The following is a 24958-nucleotide window of genomic DNA, read 5'->3' as shown; positions in this document are numbered from 1 at the left end:
TTTACTCCAATGATCTTTCATGAAAGATTCATTAATCAGCCATGAATTTTACTTACTGTAGGGACATTTGTTACACAAAATTTACCTGTATAACATCTACACCAAGGGCAGTAAAGACAGATACTGTACGGGCAATGGAGAGTGAAACGTTTAGCTCTTACTTCTCAGAGAATCCCAGGAGAACTTTATTAAGTTCCACCCAATGCACATAACCCTTGTACTTAATGAGAGGCTCCCTGTTTTCTGCTTTGGATGCCAAAATGCAATCCCCCCTCAGAAGAGAGGGTCTGTTTTCAGCCAAACCCGGGACCTGGTTGGAAATGAGAATTCAGTCATTCAGTAAGACGTCTCCTGAACAGCTACCTTGGGATCTGACCATGTGGTATCATTCTAAGATGCCTGAACTCCCTCAACTACCTCCCCAAAATCAATATTTTTAGGTACCTTCAGATATCCAAACTTGCTACCGCTTCATTCAGGATATTAAGATTCATAATCAAAGTTTTTTTTTAAAAATGGAGCCTGGCGAAGCCTCCATCTGATTTTGTCCAAATTACACCCTACCAGAGTGCATGTCTATAGACATGTCTATTAAGCAATCAATGAATAACTTTATATTTTAATGCATTTTCACAGGGACATTACAAATGAATAAGCAAGAGTATTAGTAGTGACAAGCCATTTTGATGCTTTTTTAAGTTACATGTTATGATTAAAAAAATCCAAGTACTACTTAACCGATATGTTTAATACCGATATCAAATAAAAATAACTTTTTGATCACATTCTTTAGTTTGTTTTAGATAGGTAAAACCACATGATGACAAATTAACATACTGTACTGCATTCTTAAGATTGTGATCATAAATACATACAATAACTAATAAACTAATGTACAGAGCAGCTTATTCACCTCCCCCCCACCCCCCAACTCTGTACCTGACAAGACTCCCTTCCTGTCTGATTCTGATTTAACCCCAGACCATAATACATTTTTGCTTCACATTTTAGCTAATTGGTTTGTCATGTTCCAGCTGCAGGCATGTCCTGCAATGCTTTCTCATACCTGTAGAGTAGCTATAACAATACAGTGGTACCTCAGTTCTCAAACTCATTAGAACTCAAATTTCTTAAAAGTTGAACAAACCAATAAAAAAAAATTGGCCTACAACTTGATCTGAATCTCAGAAGTTGAACCGTGAACGCCAACCTAACATAACTTGTACGCGCCAGGAAATGAGTCATGCGGCACGTCTCTCAGTGGAAACAAAGAGTAACGCTTCAGTCTCAGCCTCGCATTTGCTGTGATAGCATCATGCATGTTTACACTAGCTGAATACATATATTTAGGCAGTAAAAAGACATTTAGACAATGATAGTAACAGTAATTATTATTATATAATAAAATACATTTAAAAATAAAGATTTCTTATTAATGAATTATTTTAATACCATTAATAATAAACCATTAAAACATATAATTATAATAATATTGTCATGCTGAGCAGGGACAGAACGGAGACAAAGACGCAGATGTCAGGGTATCGGGGAATACGGGGTTTAATTACAGGTAAGGTAGGCAAAACGCAGACGGACAATGCAATGACCGGACAGGGTAAACAAACTACAAAAGAAAAAAATACATATTTAGGTGTAATTTTTTGGGGCCGGGAACCAATTAATTGGTTTTCCATTACTTCTTTTGGGGAAAATTCGATCAGAAATCGAACTTTTTAGGATTCGAACCACAGTTCTGAACGGATTAAGTTCGAGTTCTGAGGTACCACTGTAATTCTGATTGAAAATATCATAGAAACCTCTTAAGACCAGTCAAGAATAAGACATTACCTTTTTGCAGAAACAAGTTCATATAATAAGACAATCTCAACTAACTCACATCAAGAACAAGCAGATAATTTTTGTTTCTATCCTGGGTCATGGTTACATTTTCCATGCTGTACTTCATGATGTCTTTATTCATCTGATACTCCTCCAGGTGGAGCAGAAGCTTGAAGCGCTGCGAGTAGTTCTGGAAGTCGAGGCGACTCTGCAGAATAGACCTTGAGTAATACATAACATTATTATTTTGTTATTTATATAAAAGCAGCAGCCTGACAGAACTTCCAGTCTCAATCTCTATGCTTCTTGTAAACATCAACATCTTAAATGCAAACAGGATGGCCTTCATGCTGATAGTACTGTAACTAGACAATCTTTCTTTGCGAATAGTCCAATGGTGGACAAAGTAAAATTGTCTTTCAGATTTGCAAGTTAGAAGTACAAGAGTAACAGCAATCATTAGAAGCATTTTCCATAACAGCTTATCCAGTAGAGAGTTGCACTAAGCCCGGAGCCTAGGCCTGTTCCCAAGACATTGTGGACAGGATGCTAAACACTTAAGAGCTCACATAAAGCGTAGCACCCAGAGGAAACCTGGGCAAAATGAAGACACCACACAGGTGAGAAGCAAACTCAGAACCATGGAGATGTGAGCCTACAGTGCTCTCCACTGCGAACAAAGCATCTTAGGAGCTGAAATGCATATTATTACATTTTTGACATGCAAAAAAATATTTTAAATATTTGCTCAATTTTAACTTTTTCTGTTACATGACTGAATATTTATAGAAGCAATTCAGGTTGGGCAACTTGCTTGGGTTTGCTTGGGTTTTAGGGGCACAGCAGGACATTTTAGCATAATATTGCACTTCAGTGATCTCTATGACTCATGGTGAAAGACACAAGTTCTGCATTACTTACTTGCTGGTCTGAAATTTATTTGACCCTCTTGAAATGAATTGTCCCCTTTTCAGGAACTTAATCAGGTCTGACAGGTACTCGGGGCACTGATAGGCGTATAATTGCACAACAGTTTGCAAATTATTCTCAGCCGAACTATTGGAAAGAGAAGAGAGAGAACAGACTGCATGACCTCAACTTGAAAAGGCTACTTAAACACAGGTACTCAATACCCCTGTTTTTACATTGCACCCTAACTGACAAACCCAAAAAGCTCATCTACAGTTTCATCAACCCAAATAACTAATTCAGCTAAACAGAAATAAACATGCAAAAAAAAATACTTTTTTTGGTGATGAAAATTTCCATTAGAAAGAAGTTTAATCTCTTTCTGTTAAGAGAGAAATTCACTTGGAAAGTTATTTGCATCTATATTTACTGACTGACGCTTGCCTGCAGCACCTGTGTCTGCAAGACAGGGAACTGTTACTGCTAGGGTCTTGCAGATCAGATGTAGTGCAGCAGGACCACTTAGGTTAAAAAGCCTATGAAGCAGTGTGAGCCTATAACAACACTCTATAATGCATAATACAATACATTTATAATACAAATGAAATGTAATTGCAATATATATTTGTGTAAAAAGAAGCATACAAAGGACCTCACTAAATGAAATATTGTTGCTTATAAGTATTTCAAAGGAAGCTGAGGAATTTATGACATTCCATGGCAAAGAGATTAAACAGAGCAGGAAGAGATGCTGGGTCATAAAGTAGGTGAAAGATCAGAAGAGCAGCAGGTCACAGAACGAAAAGAATACTGAAGGTCAACCCACGTTCCGTTCTGATGCCTTGGCTGGAGGGCATGTTTGCAGTTTAAGCATATAGCACAAAAATATTTTATTATATGTAGGATCTCACTCACACACACACACACACACACTCAAGGCAATTCAGATAACAAGGCAAAGGAAGGCCAGCATTCCAAGTTTTATGGTTTTATGGTTAGAAACCTGGAATAACAACCTAGGCCTTGATTTAAAGATGCTGATTGGTGCAGGCTGGTACTCCCCCCCCACAGTCTAGAGGGGGATGCACACATAAGTACTGATAAGAGTGAAACAAAGAGTGCTGGTGTTTTAAGAATCCAACATGCACCACCCCTCCTTCCTCACACACAGTTCCTCAAAGACAGAAGGCCCTTTTTCAGATTTGCCTGCTGCGTGTATTGTGTAAGTGACAGCCATTTGTCAATATAAATATCTAGACTGAATATACCCGTGAGCAGAATAGCTGCACAAAGGAGGAAGAAAAAGCCGCAGACTACGAAAAGCTGCAAGACAGAACATCAAAGACGCACCATGCAGAGAATTGCACTGCAGACTTCACTCAACCCCCCCGCCCCCACACCTGAACGCCATCTCTCGATCATCAACAAACTTCCAGAGTCGCATATGAGACTCCATCCGCAACCATGTAAACTCCCTTTCATTCATTTGAAAATCTAACCTGCGCTGTTCATCTGTTTTATAATTCTGGGTCGTGCTTCTAAAATTGAGGGCTAGCTGTGTATTTTCCTTTAAGGGTACCCATTTAAATTTAGTTACCGTCTTCCCATATTCCATCCTGCTCATTGATTTTATTCTGTTATTTTGTGTTTGTTTTGTGTTAAGTGTAATGTCTGTCGTGTGTTAGTTGTAGTGTTAGAAATAAATGCATGCCTTTTATATATATTAAATCTCAGTCTGAGTGACAGGGATTGCCACCCACCCATCCAGCCACCCACCTGAGCAAATTATTTTCTCTTATTTAGACCAGTATTTCGCAGTGGGATTAAGAGCAATGATACAACACTGAATTGAGCTGGTTTTAAACAAATAAACAATCTTTTAAGTGGTCCTCAATCCTGTTTCTGACACCTCCACCCCCGCCAGAATGTTTTCATTCCAACCCGCCACATTCATTATTAGCCGATTAAAGACCATATATGCCTGATTAACGTAGGGTTGGAATGAAAATATTCTGGCAGGGGGGAGCTTTAGGAACAGGATTGAGAACCACTGTCTTTTAAAAGTCTGTAAAGCACTTGGTAAAACCTGTGGTTAAAAAGAGCTATATAAATAAAGTTAAAGACTGATTAAAGTCAAAGTTGTTTTTTTTTTGGCAAAATAAAAACAGCAACAGGTATTCACACTAAATTCTAAATGTCACTGCAACTTCCCGAACACAAACACTTTAAAAGCTAATAACATTTGGCTGCTCCCCAAATTAAATAAGTAATAAAACATAATGCCTTCTGGCATAATCAATAATCAATTCTCATCAAAATAAAATTCTGTATGTCACTGCAACTTCCCAAATACAAACAATAAAGAATACTAATAATATGCTGTTTCACTAAATCACTCCCACACAAAACTTTTCAGATCATACTCTGTTTTTTCTCCTTTTTGTTTGATTTACTCTCAGAAATGTTTGCCTCTGTTACTCAAATGGATCTTGCAGTGAGAGTCCATCCATTTTCTGTAACCACTTCAGGATCACAGCGGTCTGGAGCCAATAGGTACGAGGCAGGGAACAAGCTAGAGTGGGCGCCAACCTATCACGAAGTACACTCACCTAAAGGCAGTTTGGTAGCTCCAATTAAACTCAGCATGCTTTTGGACTGTGGGGGGAAAGTAGAATACCCAGAGGAAACCCCACAATGACACAGGGAGAACACGCAAACTCCACACATGTGGAACTCTGGAGGTGTAAGGGAGCAGTGCTAACCACAACAAGGGCCTAGTCTGCTAATTCTTACCTGAATGAAACGAATCTTAAATATATTCACATTTGCAACATGGACTTAATATTTTACTCATTTATGATATATTTCATCCACCCGCAACCCCATCCGCTATGAATCAGAATGTTAATTTTTAACAACTCGGCCCGCCTGATCCGCTGATTAACTACAGTGCCCGCAGATATAACTGCGATCCGTGCATCACTGCCACAGAGTTAGAACACGCCCGGAGCCAGGGAGCTCAAGACAACACACTGGATCACAAGACACGCAACTGCTAACTATGGGTAATTAAAACTTATCAGAAGAACTAACTGTCCCCATCAAAGACTTAATAATTATGTTACAGGCTTAGTAATCTTACACCCAACTAATTTGCACATCTTGACGTAATCCGCATCATGCCTGCACCATCACTTCACCTGCTTCCTATCTGCAGCAGTAGAAGCCTTAGCTGACCCTAGACCCTACCTGTCTGGTTTCACCCCTTCTTCCGCCATTGGCACCACATCGCTTTGTTTAGGGGGCTGCGCTGGTTTGTAGGGTGCAATGGGTCCCAGGCCTGCTGCCAGATGACCCTGGAAATTGGCCTCTAACGAGCAAGTAATCCGAAAAGGCTTTTCGCTTCCAAGGGGACCCCTCTGGAACTCAAAGTCCAAAGTGGCTGGAACGACACCATAGTGGTCAGACTGAAATTCGACCTTGACTTCTTGGGTGTGTTCTGTTGAAAGAAAATTAAAGAGAAAGTGAACAAACCTGATTTTTAGATACGGAACCACACAGAATCAAAAAGCAGAGTATGAACAAGGAAAGAAAATGTCACCATTCTTATTGTAAAAATATATAGGTACTTACATTCCTAGCACACATACAGTCATGACTGTATGACACCCCTGGAATTTTTCCTGAAAATGCACCATTTCTCCCAGAAAATTGTTACAATTACAAATGTTTTGCTATATACATGTTTATTTCCTTTATGTGAATCGGAACAACACAAAAAAAACAGAAAAAAGCCAAATTTGACATCATTTCACACAAAACTCAAAAACTGGGCCGGACAAAATTATTGGCACCCTCAACATAATATTTGGTTGCACGCAATTTGGAAAAAAATATGAAATAAGTCGATTCCTATAACCATCAACAAGCTTGTTACACCTCTCAACTGGAATTTTTGACCACTTTTCTTTTGCAAACTGCTCAAGGTCTCTCAGATTTGAAGGGTGCCTTCTCCCAGCAGCAATTCTGAGATCTCTCCATAAGTGTTCAATCGGATTTAGATCCGGACTCATTACTGGCCACTTCAGAATTCTCCAATGCTTTGTCTTCAACCATTGCTGGGTGCTTTTAGAGGTATGTTTGGGGTCATTGTCCTACTGGAACACCCCATGACCTCTGACGCAGACCCAGCTTTCTGACACTGGGCCCTACATTGCACCCCAAAATCTTTTGGTAGTCTTCAGATTTCATTATTCCTAGCAGCAAAACATCCCCAAAACATCTTAGAACCTCCACCATGTTTGACTGTAGGTACTGTGTTCTTTTCTTTGTAGGCCTCATTCCGTTTTCTGTAAACAGTAGAATGATGAGCTTTACCAAAAAGCTCTACCTTGGTCTCATTTGTCCACAAGAAGTTCTCCCAGAAGGATTTTGGCTTCCTCAAGTACATTTTGGCAAACTGCAGTCTGGCTTTTTTATGTTTCTGTGTCAGCAGTGGGGTCCTGCTGGGACTCCTGCCATAGTGTTTAATTTCATAGTTCAAGCTGACACTGTTGCACCCCGAGTCTGCAGAACAGCTTGAATTTGTTTAGAATTTGAGTGAAGCTGTTTATCCACCATTTGGATTATTCTTCGTTGCAGTATTTTATCAGTTTTTCTCTTAGGGAGATTAGCTACAGAACCATGTGTTATGAACTTCTGGATTATGTTGCGCATAGTGGACAAAGGAACATGAAGATCTCTGGAGATGGACTTGTAGCCTTGAGATTGTTGATATTTTTCCACAATTTTTGTTCTCAAGTTCTCAGACAATTCTCTGCTCTTCTTTCTGTTCTCCATGCTTAGTGTGGCACACACAGACACACAACAGAAAGGTTGAGTCAGCTTTTCTCCATTTTAACCTGCTTCAGGTATGATTGCAATATTGCCAGCACATGTTTCTTGCCACAGGTGAGTTCAAATGAGCATCATATGCTTGAAATAAAACGATTTACCCACAATTTTGAAAAGGTGCCAATAATTTTGTCTGGCCCATTTTTGTAGTTCTGTGTGAAATTATGTCAAATTTCGCTTTTTTTGTGTTGATCCAATGTACATAAAGGAAATAAACATGTGTATACCAAAACATTTCTAATTGCAACAATTTTCTGGGAGAAATGGTGCATTTTCTGGAAAAATTCCAGGGCTGCCAATAATTTCAGCCATGACTGTAGACCTTCTATATAAAGTCATTAGTGTTCCATACCTGGATGAAGCTGCAGAGGATGAGCATCAGTCACCTTAGACCCATCTGTAAGCTTGTAATAATGTGTCCATTGTGAAATGCTGGTGTTGGTGAGTTGCACCAAGCCTGTGCTTGTGTTCTGAATAAACAGCTTGACAATGTACACCTTTTGGAGAGCGTGGAAAGTGTGCTGAATCTTGCCGTCCACAATCTCGGGCTCTGAAGTGATCTTAATGCTCTTATCATCAGAGATGTACTGCCTATAGATACAGCACAACATTTAGTCATGACAGGGATACCCGAGGACAGTTTACGGTGACAGCCAGTAAATGTCATAAGAATGAATAAGATCAAGTAAAAGAAATCATGTCATAAAAATCTGCATTTTCAACAGTGTCAATTTCTCCTGTCAGGCATCTTACAGTATATATAAAAGCATCATATTTGTTTTAGATTTAATTCACACTCCTGTTTCTGCAAGCGCCAAAAAACCAACCCTATTCAGACCTAGAAACTTTTGATGAATGTTTTAGAATAGTGATACTGTATTAATCCCTGTGTGGAAATTCTCTTTTTGCTTTGCCCCAACTTGCTCTCCATACAGATGGGGGGTGGGGGGCTCACAGCAAAAGGCAGCCACCTTGTGGTTCCCAGGGAGCTGGGGGTTAAGGCCCTTCCTCATATGACTATTTTGCTGGGGCCGGGCATGAACTAGCAACCTTCTGATCTCAGGCACAGATGCTGTATAGTAAATGTCTATGTCGTTGTATATACTTATCAGGGAGATCGATACTGAATGAGATTTACGGAACTCCTGCTCCTTTGAGGAATGTCTACATTTTTTTCACTTGGTCCTGAAGGAGGTACCCGCTTCTCTGGTCCAGATCCAGCAAAGCAGGAGCCACTTCAGCACTGGATGCTGCTTGAGAGACCTCATGTGCTCCAGGCACGCTGCTGGGCTGATTCTGCCTGTAGGGGCTCCTCCTTTGGTTCGGGAAGACCAACTGCACCTAGCAAAGATGGAGGACCTTAGTCACTATATTTATTAAGAAATATCAAAATATCAGTATTAAATCTTCTTTAAAATTATATCTTTAGATAAAGGTGATGTTTTTGCAAAGTCTTGCAATTACAAGAAACAAACTTATTTAACAAAGGAAATTAACTAAGATGCCAATTCCTACTGAGGAAAAAGTTATGACACCCTGTGCCCTAATAGCTAGTATGTTCCCCTTTGGTTGAAATAACCTCAGTGAGATGTTTCCTATAACGATCTATCAATCTCTGACACCAACCGGCAGAAAGTTTTCCCCACTCTCCAATGCAGAATTCCTTAAGCGGTGTGATGTTTGAAAGGTGTCTTGCATGCACTTCCGCTTCAAATCACCCAAGAGCATCTCAATAGGATTCAGATCCAGGCTTTGACTTGACCATTCCAGAACTCTCTATTTTCTCTATTTCCAAACCATAACATTTCTATCCCATGCTTCACAGTTGGCAAGTTGGCTCAAAAGTTGTTGTTGGTTCACGCCAAAAGTGTCCTTTGTTACTGCGCCCAAATAATTACATTTTAGATTCATCTGTCCAAAGCACATTGTTCCAAATGTGTCGGTCTTTGTCTAGGTTAAAGGTCGGCAACCCTTTTAAAGCAAAGAGCCATTTCATCCTAAATGTCTGACCCAAGATTTACAGAGCCGCAATGGATAAAGAGGGTTTGGGATATGATTTTTAATGCGACATCGGTATATGTGTATTTAACAAAAAAAAAAAAAACTTGAAGTACATACAAAACAATAAAGAAAAACAATTTCAGTTTTAAATCACTCGGACGCGTAACAGCACAAATGTGACTAATATCACAATATCGTTCAGTTCAGTATCGATAGTCTTCTCCCTCACCCCTTCTTTCTGAGTAAAGTCCGTTCGGCTCTGCAGTTGTCTGCCCTTTACTCTCTACTTCACTACTTGTAACTGTGCTGACCGAGCGGTGCAAAATGTCCTCACCACTCCGAACTCAACTGGCTATAATATGTAAATCGGACAAAATATAATAGTTTTTACGACGACCTGGGAAGGCGTGGTGATGATTTACTACAAAAGTATATAAAATATTTAGGAATCCCAATAAACTTTGAAGCCGACATCCAATGCCAGACACTGAAGAAAACTCCGGAAAGCATATCATCTGACCGGAGACGTACTCTCATTGTAGAGAATGACTTTGCGGAAGATGTAAATTATGCAGTTAAGACATCACAGAAGCGCGCGACGGACCGCCTCATTCACATATAGCTAAAGAAATATCTAAATGAAAAATAGAAATATTAACCCTGAGACAGAAATTTAAGACACTCAGTCGGTACTTCAGGTTATAACGTAGCTTTATTTTCTGAGCTCAGGGAGCAGCCACCTCTCTGAAATCTCTTTGGTTACCGAACTTTAAGTTGACATCCCCTTCATAGTGATACACAGATTGCTTGCGTCCCCTCCCAGAATCAGATGAAACTGGCTGGGGCGGGGCACATACAATATATGCAGCCTGCATCTTCTAAGTATGAGGCATATGTACTTTATACAGTCCTTATTTCATGGGTCTGGCTTCCTGCAAACAGCCCCCACTTATCTGTAGCTTTGTGGGTTTTCTGTGTCTGGTGAGAGCTCTTTGCATCTCACCATGGTTATACCACTCATTTCAACAAGAACAAACCAAACTAAATGTCTGTGGTTTAAATAAGACGGGCTCCACCAAAAAGCTCTGTAACAATGTTCTAATTATTTTCACCTGATATGGTGCACCTGAATCTAATTCTAGGTATTTTAAATAATGATGAATGACCTGAATTTTTCCTCAGTGGAATTTGGCATCTTAGTTAATTTCTTTTCGTAAATAAGTGAATTTGTTTCTTTTTTTTGTATAGATGCAATTTCATCACCTTTATCTACATATATAATTTGAAAGAAGATTTAATACTGATATGTTGATATTTCTTAATAAAGAACTAAAGAAGACAAACTTTATGAAATATAATACCTTTAGGGAATTATTCAAACGTAAAAGGACACATTAATATATTAAAATATTCATTCATTCATTCATTTATATTTATTACGTTTTGAGTATTATGGCATTCCGTACAAACATTTTAGGTGGTTTGGGAAATGCGCAAAATGAGATCCGATTACAAGCGGTCAGTTACCAGGTGTGAACAGAGCCATAATGGACACCTAGATAATGCGATTGGGAGCGTGGGAGGCGGAAAATGGCAGAGGCGAGGAGGTCAGGATGACAGGGTGTGCGTGAGGGTGTAGACGGCGTAAGGTAGAACATGTATATGCGACTTAGAGCTTGCTAAAATAACAGGAAACACCTGTCTGCTTGAAACCATTACCAGAAGTAATTGTTAAACGGAGATGCATATATATATAATTGTATGATTATTATATAACCTTACTGTTTCAAACTTCTGATGATGCAATGATTCTGTAGCAGGCTGTAATGCTTAAAGTGCGGAACTAGTATGTCGCAAGAGGCTCAAACTAAGGTATAGATCTAAGTTTGAGAAGTAAGCTGTTACAACATAAAACAATACAAATAGCCACGGGGAGGGGGGGCTTGAGGGACAAGTGAGATGCAAGGGCGATAACAGCCTCAGGTGACGGCTGCAGGGAAGGTTAATTCTGGTATTGTCCTGATGATCACTGATAACAGGGTATCCACAGTCTAAATTCTACTGCCCAGTCACCCCTGCCCTGATGATCACCAATAGCAAGGTGACCACAGACTAATTCCCACTGCCCAGTCACCTCCCCCTATTGATCACAAGATGCTCAATAATTAATATGCTGATATGTCGCAATTCTTTGCTGATGTGTTGCAACTTTTTTGCCTATAAAGGATGTATCCACCTGTTGTTCGGAGAGCAGCTTACAAGACGCATGAAAGACTGCTGAGTGACTGTTCCCCAAAGCTTTGGTAACAGTAATAAAGTTTCATGTATTACTTATACCACGTCTCCAGAAACGATCATTTTCTCATCAACGGACTCGGTGGAGCAGTTGATTCCAACACTGACCAGCGTGCCGGCAGGGCAAGGGCGCCCTGACCCAGACAGTTGTAAAACGGAAACATATGGTGCGTTGCTGCTGGAGTTGCAAACTCGACAAAGTAGCTCAACTGGTTTCAGATCAGCGACCAAACGGTCATTTAGTGACAGGCATGCATTTTATGGCTGGGATGCCTTTTTCGGCATAACACTTCTATGGCAAATCATTGTGAAAAATCCATGTTCACAGCTCCAGGGCTACGTTTTCAAAAACCACTGCAATCCTATGTGCATGGTGTTTACAAACTCCTTGTATGTTACACAGGGTCCTTCTGGGTATTGTGGTTTCCTCCCGCAGTACAAAAAAATTAGAGAATGCCATCTCTAAACTTCGAATGGGGTTTCAATGTCTATGTAAGTATGGTGTACATCCCTTCCAGCGTGTTCCACTACGCCTACCAGTGATTAAAAGGTGTATAGGTATGGAACGCTCAAAATGAAATAAATATATACGTATATAAATAAATACACGAATAAATAAATATTTCAATAATTAATTGTGTCGTTTTATATTAAATTAAATAAAATATATGTTTCACAATAGCGCTTGTCTTACCCATATAATTTTAAACTTGTATTTCGTAATAATATTGAGAGTTCCATTAGACAGGCCTTATTAAATGTTATTTTATATAATGCAAATATGATTACTGTTTTTACTTACCCATTCTCCACGCACAGTAGCTTTCCCGGACCTCACCAGAACATAAAGAACACTTGAGAAATTCGGATAACTGACTCCATCCCTGTTGAGTAACAGATGAATTATCACTATCGATGAGTAACAGATGAATTATCACTATCGATAAATGCTCTGTGTGTGTGTGTGTGTGTTTATATATATATATATATGTGTATATATATATATATATATATATATATATATATATATATATATAGAGAGAGAGAGAGAGAGAGAGAGAGAGAGAGTTTGAGTTGCAGTAAAAGTGTTAACCTGTTTCTAAAGTCCTTGTTGTAGATTTCTTTAAGTTGTTTTTTATTTTCCCATTTTTCCCCGGTCGTCAAAAGGTAGTCAATGAAACGTAGTCCGCCTTCACGAGATCTCTTAAATTTCGTTCCCATACTTGATGACCTGCAGTACTCAAGACAACTCGCACAGATAATGACGGAAGTACGCACTTAAGTACCGTTTATTACAGCAACCTCCGCGGAGTGAGGAAACGAAACTTAAATTATATGAGAACGTCAGCACCTGGTCTCTTTATACAGTCGAACGGTTTCCTGTGTCCGCGAAACTTAAAAGTATATATGCCAACAAAAATAATTTGACAGATGTACACCACGATTATGATTAATAATATATAACCATTACGTCTCACTGCTAAATTTAAGTAATTCGCCGTTCATTTACCAGTTTGGGGTGGGTTTCCAGAAACCGACTGATTTTAGCGAATAATAACGACATAAGTAAAATAACGAGTTATGTATGTATTTCTCAAAACCCTACCTTATTCCAGAATTAACTTACTTTATTAAAGTTATACTTTGTTGGCTCCCCCGCAGCATCCGTGTAAGAAAAGCACATCAGACTGTCGAAAACAGGAAAAGCGGACCCACGTATTTCAATGGTGAAATATGTTGTATAATTGTCACAGCAGACATGCAAATGTAAAAATTTGAAAATCAATAAAAACAAGACACCAAAGCAACCAAAATCAAGCCTAAAGTCAATTAACCTATTTATTGAAAAATGGGCTCAAAATGTCTTAAAACAAGTTATTGAGGCGTGGTCAAAAATATATTTTAATAAAATAATTACCACAATGTTTTGCAGCATGCTACACATAAGCAAATCAGCATAGCAACATTCAGGAGGAAATCTTAGAGCTCCCAAGGACTTGTGTAGGCACAAGAATCACATCTTTCACATGCCCAAAGCACACTCTATAGTAATGTGTTCAAGTATGAACAGCGTTGAGGCTTCCGTCCACTGCACCTACAATGCCAGGTATGCATGCAATGGCATGAAAACCAATTTTAGTTCCATCCCCTGCTGGAAATTGTATGTAGTTGTGTGCACGGTGCAAGGGAAATGTGATCAGTGCATGCACAGATGCAGGACACTGCAGCCTTGCTGAGGCTACGTGCATCTGTAAGTCTGCAGGAATCCACCAGTAACGTACACAGAAGCAGAGAGCTGTCAGGCGTGCATTGCCAATGGGCACTTCCTGCTGCCTTGATGGGATGGGGGGGGCAGAGGGGCTTTAGTGTATGCTGTTTATTTTAACATGCTGTGTAATTCATATTGAAATATTATATATATATTAACTTATGAAATCAATTCCATTTTAATTCTGCTTCCTTATATTCAAAGTTGAATTGCGTGATAGGCAAAAACTGCTAAATGGGCGAGGGACGACAGTGGGTGTGTGCCTGTTCCTGCATGCTAGTGAGGCTGCTGCTGCATCTGCTTGGTAATTATTGGTCCCGTGTGTATGAAACTGGAGCTTCCCCTGGTGTAAGAGTCTGCTGCTTCCCCGGTGCTGAGTGCCATCATCTGATCATCGTTGATCATCTGAGTGTTGTGGGTTGGTTTTCCTCCGATTGCTTCCTGTGGTGAAAAGAAGTGTCTATGCGACTGCTTTTATTGTTTGTGTCTTTACATGGGTCTCGGGTTCCTCGTGTGGACAGCGCTGCTGATTTTTGTTTTGGGTTTTGCTTTGTTTTTTCGTTTTTTGGTTTCTGTTGTCTTGTTTTATGGTTTGCTCTTTGTATTAGGACAAACTTGCGGACGATTTCGTCACCTATAATTAATCACTGTCCTCCTGCTGCGGTCATATAAGAGGTGATTGAGGTATTGATTGATTCTGATCGTGTATGGACTAATCATCCTGAGATTCGGATACATTGTCCATGATTTGTGGAAGAAAAATTGATACTATGCTCTATGCTTTTAAAACATTAATCAATATTATGCAAATCATGTATCAATGCAATAAGCAATTAATAATGAATTCTATGTTACCATTTATGTTATAACTGTTAACTGTAATTATATACAATTGTATATAATTACTGCTTTATAATTCTGTTAAAGAAAATATGGTATGATGCACTTATTCTGTAATAGGCTGTAATGCTTAAAAGTGGAACTGATATATTTTGATATGGGAGCTCATTCTACAAAAGGACCGAACTAAGGTACAGACCTAGTTTGGAAAGTAAGCTATTGCAACATAAGTAAAGCATATGACTGCTGAGGAGAAGGAGGGCTGCTAGGATATGTGTGAGGAGAAAGGAGTGTATGGGGAAGTAAAATAGAAAGATATAGATATATATATAGAAAGACAATAACAACCACAAGGGTGATCATGGAAAGGTCGACCCTACCTTAACCTGTTGTTCACCCCGTTATCAGTAAAAGCTGATGACTGCAGATATCTCACTCAGCTGACTGAAAGATGACGCAATTCTATGCCTATAAAAATTTATCCACATGTTGTTCGGGGGGCAGATCACAAGACGCATGAAAGATTGCTGAGTGCCTGTTCCCCAAAGCTTTGGTAAAGGAAATAAAGTTTGTCAGACTCTTAAACTCATCGACTTCTGCCAAATTCCTTCCACAGATTCACCTATAATATTATTGTGTCAAGGTTGAACTGCATAAGCAAGGAAAGGTGTTGCCCAATATGTTTTGCACACCACTGATCGGTGTATGAGACACCTGCCTCGTCTTCAGGAAGAAGGGAAATACTGCTCAAGGATACTTGTCTTACTATCTCTGATTGAAACCATACCTAGCGGTCGGTGTGTGGGACGCTTACCCCATCCTTGGGAGGAGGGGGGAGCCCATTGATTATGGGAACTTGTCTTATCATTTCTGATTGAAACCACAAGCAGCATTACCTGGACAAAATTGGAAATTTGAGAATGCATTGCCTGAGGGGAGGGGTGAGCCTGGCCAGATCCTCCCCTGCCTGCATGCAGCGCCCAAAATTAGTATAAAGGAAGGGGGAGATCTCGATGTTGACTGGAGCTCAGCCGTGGGATAAAGCGTGCATCACCCGGCACGTTTTCAGGACTCCTGCCAGGACTGAAAAGGGCTCCCCGGTCCATGTGTGAAGGTGGGTGATGATGGTCCGTCCGAGTGTGAAGGTGGGTGATGATGGCACATCCGAGTGTGAAGGTGGGTGATGATGGAACGTCCGATTGTGAATAGCTTTGCAACTGCTTGTGCATTTCATTGATTATTGTGATTAATTATCACTGCTTGTGATAATAATTAGCATTTTATATATTATTGCTTCTTTCATATATATCATTTGTGTCTTTGCACCTATATTATATGATATATAATGCAATTTGATATCACTTGTAATGCAAGGTTATTTTGTATTATTTTTAATAAAGTGTTTCTGTTGGGACCCAAGTGTGCCTGTTTGTTCCTTCGAAAGCCCTGTATCCCTCTCACGTCATTTTAAGACACTTTTCTTTCTGGTTTCCGTTTTCCTGTTTTACAGTTTGCTTTGCTTCTCGTTTTACCTCTTTGCTTTTTGTCTTTTTTTTGGTTTTGATTCTTTTCTTTTGCTTGACCAGGCCAAGGAGATGCCCACATAATACCTGGCTGCAGCAGATGGATGGCCATTTGCGGAGGGTGGGACTGGACTGTGTGTCTTCCTGGGGAGTTGCCGGTCGGGATCCCGAGGAGTTTCGCTGTGTGGTGGGTGTGGCAACGTGCTGCATCAGCGCATGCTCCCCAACCTGACCTGACCTACTCTGTTTTCCTGTTTAACGGTTTGCTTTGCTCTGCTTCTCGTTTTACCTTTTCGCTTTTTGGTTTTGATTATTTTTTGTTTTGAGTTATTTCTGTTTCTGTCTTGGTTTGAGTCAGTGGTTTCAGGCGCAACTGCCTGGCTGACTGGACCGAGTGCCGTTGCTAGTGCTGTTGGTTCGTCTGTGGAAACCGGCTACCGCTGTGAGATGGTGCATGTGTGACAACCATATACTGTATAGATGAGTTTTGTGTACATGTGATTTGAGTTGTAATTTGTTTTTTTTTTTCTTTTCTATTGTGATTGTCAACATGTGGAACACTTATGCCCTGTTTGTCGGCCTTTTTGCCTTGTGTGTTTTCCTGCATTGCTGAAATAACAACAAATAAGAAATTTATTTTTGTATAGCGCATTATCACAACATTAAATTGTCTCAAAGTGCTTTACAGCATCCCCACCCAAAGCCCCCAGTGAGTAAGCCATAGGCGACAGTGGCAAGGAAAAACTCCACAGAAGGAAGAAACCTTGGGAGGGACCAGACTCAAAGGGGGAGCCCATCCTCCAGGGGCTGGCAGGGAGAGTCAAATACAGTAAAATTTGAGACACAAACGGGGAGCAGGGGGGAGAAGGCAAGTCGGTGCCAACGCTCCCTCCAATCGCCAGGCAACCAGAAGGCAGGCAGCGGGTCATACATGGAAGATGACACAGGCAGAACGGTGAGCTGGATGTACGGACGTCATTGGTAGTGGCGACGTCACATGCTGCAGGGTGTGCTGGACATCTTGATAGATTGAGGTCTCTGGGCAGCACCCCCCAGGAGGACTAGGGGAAATAAAATATGCAATTAGTCAAAGTAGGGGAGACTATAGGCAGTGCTAACAGTTAGGTGAGTGCAATATGAAGTGCAATGTGCAAGCTCCAGCAGATATGACTATGGCAGCATAAGTACGAGGGAGAGGCAGGTGGGAATGCAGGCATGGGGAGTCCCTGAAATGTCAGCACTCCAATCCCACAAGCGATTGTGAAGCTAGAGTGACAGCACTGTCAATTCAGTTTATCCAAAGCCAATGGCATCGAACTAGAGCTAGAACTAGTGTCCCTATAAGCTAAGTTAAACAGGTGTGTTTTTAGTCTAGACTTGAATATTGCGAGTGAGCCTGAAACCCGCACATCTGGTGGGAAGACCATTCCACAGCTGAGGAGCTCTATAGGAGAAAGCTCTGCAGCCTGCCGTAGCTCTTTCTACCCAAGGTACTAACAGATATCCCGCGCCTTGAGAACGAAGCAAGCGCGGGGGGTTGTAAAGGAGGGCATTACAGTAGTCCAGTCTGGAAGTTACAAAGGCATGTATTAATTTTTCTGCATCACAAAGTGAGAGCATCTTACGAAGCTTGGCTATGTTCCGTTGATGATAAAATGCAGTTCTAGTAATACTTCTTATGTGAGCATCAAAACATACTGTAGATCTGAATCAACTAGAAGACCAAGATTTCTAACCACCATGTTAGGTTGTGTAGGATGGCCACTAATGCTGAGGTGGTGAAACTTATTTCTTGCAGCCTTGGGACCAATTACCAGTACTTCTGTTTTTTCTGTGTTTAACATTAGGAAATTTTTTGCCATCCTGCAAAAAATCTAACAGATCTTCTAACCGAGATACAGTAGGAGTGATGTATCATCAGGGTTAACAGATATATATAACTGTGTATCATCTGCATAACAATGAATCCCAACACCATGATTTCTAATAATGTTACCAAGAGGTGGCATGTATAGGGTAAACAGTAGTGGGCCCAGTACTGATCCCTGTGGGACACTATACAGTATGTGACTTTGGTGGCCTTGGATGATTCGTTGTTCACATGGGCATACTGATAGCGATCAGTTAAATATGAGCGGAACCAAGAGATGCTGTCCCTGTAATGCCAACTACACCTTCTAACCGGTCCAAGAGGATATTACGGTCCACAGTATCGAATGCTGCGATATGCAGCCACAGTCAGAAGCCATAAGTAAATCATTCATTACTTTGACTAGAGCAGTTTCTCACGGTCCCCTTGGTAAACCAAGCCAGCATCTGTTATAGTGTATAGGCCATTGGTGCTATTCGAAGTTTTAGCGTGCGTGTCTAATAAAATGTATTTTTATTGATTTGGAACCACCTCTCTGCTTCTTCAGCAACAAACTTGTGTGTCCTTGTGGTTTGCTTATGTGCAAACTAAATTTCCTTAGGTGAAATTCCCAAGGTGCCGTAGTTGGTTCTTTTAATATTTGTCATCATATATAAAAAAAAAATTCCACCACATAAGCTACAAGTTTGTTTGCAATATGGGCGTCTTTAATAAATTTGCCAGACCTAGCATCGTCAACAACCTTGTTTGCGAATGCTGACGCCCTAGCCGCCCGCAATGGGAACATACGGTTACAAAGCTTTCTGGAAACCTACCCCACATGACAATAAGAAAAGAGAGGACATTGTATTATAAGTAGGGATGCTAATGTATATCTTTTTTAATCATACACCTTGGAGATATACCACATGGACATATAATCGCATGTACTCAACAAGCTGATCGAAACATTTAATCAACCTCTCGATTAATCTAAAATCTTAAAGATATTAGGCCATAGCTATTTTACACCATTGGCTCTAAAAACAGAAGCTTGGCAACCACTGAAAGTGTACTTCATAACATGAAAGATCTTTAGATTTAAAGGAACAAACATACAATAAAATGAAGCAAATTTTGCAAATCATATTTTTTCTTATAAATGCCTCCTGTCATGCCCTGATCACCCGATACTCCTGTGTGCCACGCCCCCTCGTTAACCTCATGTGGAATCCCTGCGTTTACCAGCTGTTTCTTGTTATTTCCACTAAGTCCGGTGTATTTAGGTCCACGTCAGAGTATGTTTCCCGTGGTCTGTCATTGAAGTCTGATTGTGAAGTCTGGTGAAGTATTGCGTGTTCTCTGCTCGTTCCATGTCCCTGCTCTAATTCTCCATTAAATCCCGTGTTCCCCAATTCTACGTGTTCCTCTCCTACTTCCCCGGTCCATGCTTATGGCTGCGTCACGACACCTCCATCCATCTGGCAGTTTTTAAAAATAAATTAACCAAGGAATCAGCTTCCCTTGAAAGGCTAACTGAACACTTTGATTTTAACTCTGTCCTTGGGTGAAGGACAAGGAGGACACCACTAAGAATGGCACAAATAGGCAAGACTTATGTTTGCAAAAACATCTAAGACATCTGTGACTTCTAAGATAAGTCACAGTCGTTTTGGGATAATGTTCTATGGATAGATGAAACCAACGTGGAGGTCTTTGGGAATGTAGTGCAGCAATTTGTTCATTGGCGATGAAATGGAGCCCATGAGGAAAAGAACACCCTACCTACAGCAACACATGGTGGAGGTTCTTTCATGTTGTGGGGCTGCTTTGCTGCCTCTGGTATTAGAGGCACTGAGTGTACCAAAGGAAATGATGAAATCAGAAGATTACCATGCCATTTTAGAGCGAAAAAAAAAAAAAACGTTTGAGGCAAAAGTCTTGAGTTTTTCAGCAGGACAACGATCCAAATCACACATCCAACAGTGCAAGAGAATGGTGGTAAAGGAAGAGATGCACCGTTTTAAACAGGCCGGTTATGAGTCCTGACCTAAATCCCAGAGAACCTCTGCAGAGAGCTGAAATCTGCCATTGCAGAAAGGACTCCTGCAAAAAGAGTAGTAGAGAAAAGAGTAATAGCTAAGGCTCCCTATTTGAACTGATAGATCTCGGTACACTGGCCACTTGAAAAGTAGATTTTGAGTTAAAAAAGGTTGGGCACCCCTGCTCTACAGTCTCATTGGTCTAAGTCAAAAGCTAGACCTTGACTTAGAGGAGGACTTCGAAGAGCTGTTTGACTCACACTCAGAGGAGTTAACAAATGAGAAATTGATGGAACTGGAGGAAACGCCGCAATGATAAGAACAAGAGGAAGAAGAAGAACCCATACCGCTAAAGAAGTTTGAAACGAAATTGATGGCTGAGGGTTTTTCTCACTTAGAAAAATGTCTCACTATTTTTGAGAATCAGGACCCCAATGCTGAGAGATTCTCAAAAGTAGAAACAAGCATCAATGATGCAATGCAATGTTATCATATAATCTACAATAAAAAGAAGAGAAAATTAGTGCAAACTTTATTAGACAAATTCTTCAGACCAGTGCCTTCAACTTCAAGAGCCTCCCCTCCTCCATTGCTTGTTGCATCTTCCTCCTCAGATGAAGAAGAAACCCTGCCCGAAGAAACCCTTGGCGAAGAAAACTCCACACCCTCTCTCCTCCTCCTCTCATCCATCACCTCAAGTCTACTTTACCAGTTTCAAAGGTAAGAAAATCAACATTAAAGTATTATTATTCTTTTTTTCGTTTTATGTATAATTAGTAAGAAAGCATATATTGACTTTATATCATACTTACTTATGCATGTAGATTTGAGTATCCTTAAAATGATGTTGAATAACAATTTACGAATATTTCAAGTTACCGATGGCCATTCGGAACGTAACTCATTCGTAAGTAGAGGAGCGTCTGTACTTCTATACACTTCTACTTTTCCTGTAACTTTTAGACAAAGGTACTTTTAGATTCCTGTACAGAGATTTTTCATTTTACTTTATTAGAATGTTTAACAGAGTGCTGTAATTTGTTAGCTTACACTTCATTCCTATTTTTATACTTATACTGTATTGTTCTTGTATTCATGTCTATGTGCAGTTGGAATGTGAGCAATTTCCATCTATCCAGGATTAATAAAGTCTTCTGATTCTGATTATCGAATCTTTGAAGTCTCTAATGCTCTGAATGCTCTGATAAGAAGGAATCGTTAATCAATTAAAAAGTAACAGAGGCAGCAATAAATCTGTTAGAAAGGGGAAAGCAGAGGTAGAACTCTTCCAAGACATGAAAGAAAAAGAGTAAGAGCAAGATCACAGCTGAAATAAACAAAAAGTGTACAAAAAGGGAGGATTCCCTCCTGACGGTGAGCATTCAGCTCCGTTGTCTGAAGTATCTGTGTGTCTTTGGCCAAGAATAAAGGAACAAAGAACGTAACCTTGCCTTGTTTGTACTCTATTTTCTACAACAGATAGCAAAGAACAGCTGTGGCTGGAAGGGTTGTGGTGTAAAAACTAGATCTCAACAGATTAACAATAAACAAGTATCAAACAACAAGCAGAGGAATTTTTTCAGTGCTTTCAGTGGAACCAGTCCCTTTACACAAAGGGAATCACATCTAAGATTTCCTTCAGAGTGACTCGATCATTCCATTGCAAATTATGGCAGGTTATATACACTTACCTAAAGGATTATTAGGAACACCTGTTCAATTTCTCATTAATGCAATTATCTAATCAACCAATCACATGGCAGTTGCTTCAATGCATTTAGGGGTGTGGTCCTGGTCAAGACAATCTCCTGAACTCCAAACTGAATGTCAGAATGGGAAAGAAAGGTGATTTAAGCAATTTTGAGCATGGCATGGTTGTTGGTGCCAGACGGGCCGGTCTGAGTATTTCACAATCTGCTCAGTTACTGGGATTTTCACGCACAACCATTTCTAGGGTTTACAGAGAATGGTGTGCAAAGGGAAAAACATCCAGCATGCGGCAGTCCTGTGGGCGAAAATGCCTTGTTGTTGCTAGAGGTCAGTGGAGAATGGGCCGACTGATTCAAGCTGATAGAAGAGCAACTTTGACTGAAATAACCACTCGTTACAACCGAGGTATGCAGCAAAGCATTTGTGAAGCCACAACACGCACAACCTTAAGGCGGATGGGCTACAACAGCAGAAGACCCCACCGGGTACCACTCATCTCCACTACAAGAGGCTACAATTTGCACGAGCTCACCAAAATTGGACAGTTGAAGACTGGAAAAATGTTGCCTGGTCTGATGAGTCTCGATTTCTGTTGAGACATTCAAATGGTAGAGTCAGAACTTGGCGTAAACAGAATGGGAACATGGATCCATCATGCCTTGTTACCACTGTGCAGGCTGGTGGTGGTGGTGTAATGGTGTGGGGGATGTTTTCTTGGCACACTTTAGGCCCCTTAGTGCCAATTGGGCATCGTTTAAATGCCACGGCCTACCTGAGCATTGTTTCTGACCATGTCCATCCCTTTATGACCACCATGTACCCATCCTCTGATGGCTACTTCCAGCAGGATAATGCACCATGTCACAAAGCTCGAATCATTTCAAATTGGTTTCTTGAACATGACAATGAGTTCACTGTACTAAAATGGCCCCCACAATGACCAGATCTCAACCCAATAGAGCATCTTTGGGATGTGGTGGAACGGGAGCTTCGTGCCCTGGATGTGCATCCCACAAATCTCCATCAACTGCAAGATGCTATCCTATCAATATGGGCCAACATTTCTAAAGAATGCTTTCAGCACCTTGTTGAATCAATGCCACGTAGAATTAAGGCAGTTCTGAAGGCGAAAGTGGGTCAAACACCGTATTAGTATGGTGTTCCTAATAATCCTTTAGGTGAGTGTATTTTGATAGGTTAAATCATTTTTAACCATTTTGCCTTGACTTGGTCGCCCTTAGCAACTACATTGCTTAATTCAGCTAATGTGATATTGGCTCCCCAACTATTTTGAAAGTTCCCATATTCAACATACACTTCGGATCACCTCTTGACTTTTCAACTTCTCTAAGCATATTTTAAAATGCTTTTCAATTTCTTTAAATAACCACATCTTTCGAATAACTTCTGTCTCAAGACCTGGAATGTTATCTTATGATTGATCTTGTCCTTCTGTTGACCTTGCTTTCCCTTTCCACACTCTATTTAGCAGACTTTGGCAGACTAACAATTAATTTTTTTTGTCATTCCTGCATGAGCACTCCTGTATGTTTTATGAACATTATATTTATGATATTTTCTTATGATCTGGTAAATCAGTCAACCTCACAATATGTGCATGTATATTAGTTCACTCATGAATAACAAGGTTATAGAACTCTCTGGAATTCCTTCAGAATTTTCTTCCACATAGTGTAGATTTGAAATAGGTTTCAATATTTATCCTATCATCTAATGAGTATATAGGGAGTATTATTTTTCATTTAGAACCTTTTAAAATATGTATGCTCTTACCATAGCCCACTGACATAGATTTACTACAACAGTTGGAATGTGGCTGTGAAGATTAGTAAAGTTTATGATTCATCTTTGATAATGACATCTAATTATATTTGCTATAGTAGACAGAATAGTCTGGAAAGCATGGGACATGTAGTCCATAATAGGGCACACAATCATTAATTTTAATAACCACTTATAAAGATCATTATAAGCTACAAGGTAAGATTACACCAAATGGAATGGAAGTATATAATACTCACAAACCCATACATTAACATTCAATCATAATTGAGGAATGTCATTTAATAATGGTATTACTACAAAACAGATAGATAGAGTTAAAGAAAAACAGAAAACAATGTTAGTTAATAGCACAGCTAAATAGCATATACCCTGTATGATGTAATTTTGTTGCTAAGGGTATCTGAGCCATAAATTGTCCTTATTCCAGGTATTTTTTGTTTTCACGTACATAGAGTACGGAGTGCTGAAATGTATTCATCTGCAACCATGTGACCCTGTTGATGCACGAAAATGAAACCCACCTGTTTGACTAACCGTTCGACCTTCACATGATAAGATAGAACTAATTAGACGCAAAGCTAAACACAGTCGCAAAAACTCGAGATAGAATGTTCTATCAAGTCTAGACAAAAGTATCTCAAGGTTGTGCAGCTGTACCGTAAATCGCAAAAGCCCTATAATTGCCCTGAGAAAGTGATAATCTGTGCTCACTGCCACAGCATTTCTCCACTTTCCAATCAAGTGGAAGGATTCTTTCTTTTATTAAGTTACTTTCACCTAACTAAAGAAAACAATCTTATATACATAAAATATGTATTCTTCATTCCTATTGACGAATTGCGGAACATCCTTTAAGTTCACTTGTGAAGAGTGGGTGGATATACAAGTACTGCTAGACAGTACCGATTAGATAACATTTTGTTGGGAAGCATATGCACACACGGCCTTAAAAATGAGGTGAGGACTGTTGGAGTCAGATCTC

General features: G+C 40.0%; 1 protein-coding gene and 1 long non-coding RNA gene across 3 annotated transcripts in view; one reads left to right on the top strand and one right to left on the bottom strand.

Moving 5' to 3' along the window:
* Positions 1-13985, bottom strand: part of LOC111851073 (putative helicase mov-10-B.1) — a 33846-nt gene extending 19861 nt beyond the window's left edge. Inside the window, exons 1-9 of one of the 2 annotated variants that reach the window (XM_023825599.2) lie at positions 13856-13985; positions 13031-13625; positions 12740-12821; positions 8840-8976; positions 7994-8232; positions 5998-6247; positions 2761-2895; positions 1898-2060; positions 162-310 (exon numbers count right to left, since the gene is read on the bottom strand). In XM_023825599.2, the coding sequence (XP_023681367.1) occupies positions 162-310; positions 1898-2060; positions 2761-2895; positions 5998-6247; positions 7994-8232; positions 8840-8976; positions 12740-12821; positions 13031-13158 (1283 nt within the window). In that variant the 5' untranslated portion in view covers positions 13159-13625; positions 13856-13985. Of the gene's footprint in view, positions 1-161; positions 311-1897; positions 2061-2760; positions 2896-5997; positions 6248-7993; positions 8233-8839; positions 8983-12739; positions 12822-13030; positions 13626-13855 lie in introns of both variants that reach the window. The other variant, XM_023825597.2, reaches the window with a different exon arrangement.
* Positions 13986-15749: 1764 nt separating this feature from the next.
* On the top strand, positions 15750-18959 carry LOC140591744 (uncharacterized). The gene is made up of 2 exons (XR_011992057.1): positions 15750-16160; positions 16633-18959. It is a non-coding gene; the product is annotated as an uncharacterized lncRNA (long non-coding RNA).
* The last annotated feature ends 5999 nt before the right edge of the window (positions 18960-24958 follow it).

Source organism: Paramormyrops kingsleyae, chromosome 6 (assembly GCF_048594095.1).
Source record: "Paramormyrops kingsleyae isolate MSU_618 chromosome 6, PKINGS_0.4, whole genome shotgun sequence".
Classification (NCBI taxonomy): Eukaryota; Metazoa; Chordata; class Actinopteri; order Osteoglossiformes; family Mormyridae; genus Paramormyrops; species Paramormyrops kingsleyae.
Note: the sequence above shows the minus strand (reverse complement) of the source record. Positions and strands in the feature narration are given on the sequence as shown.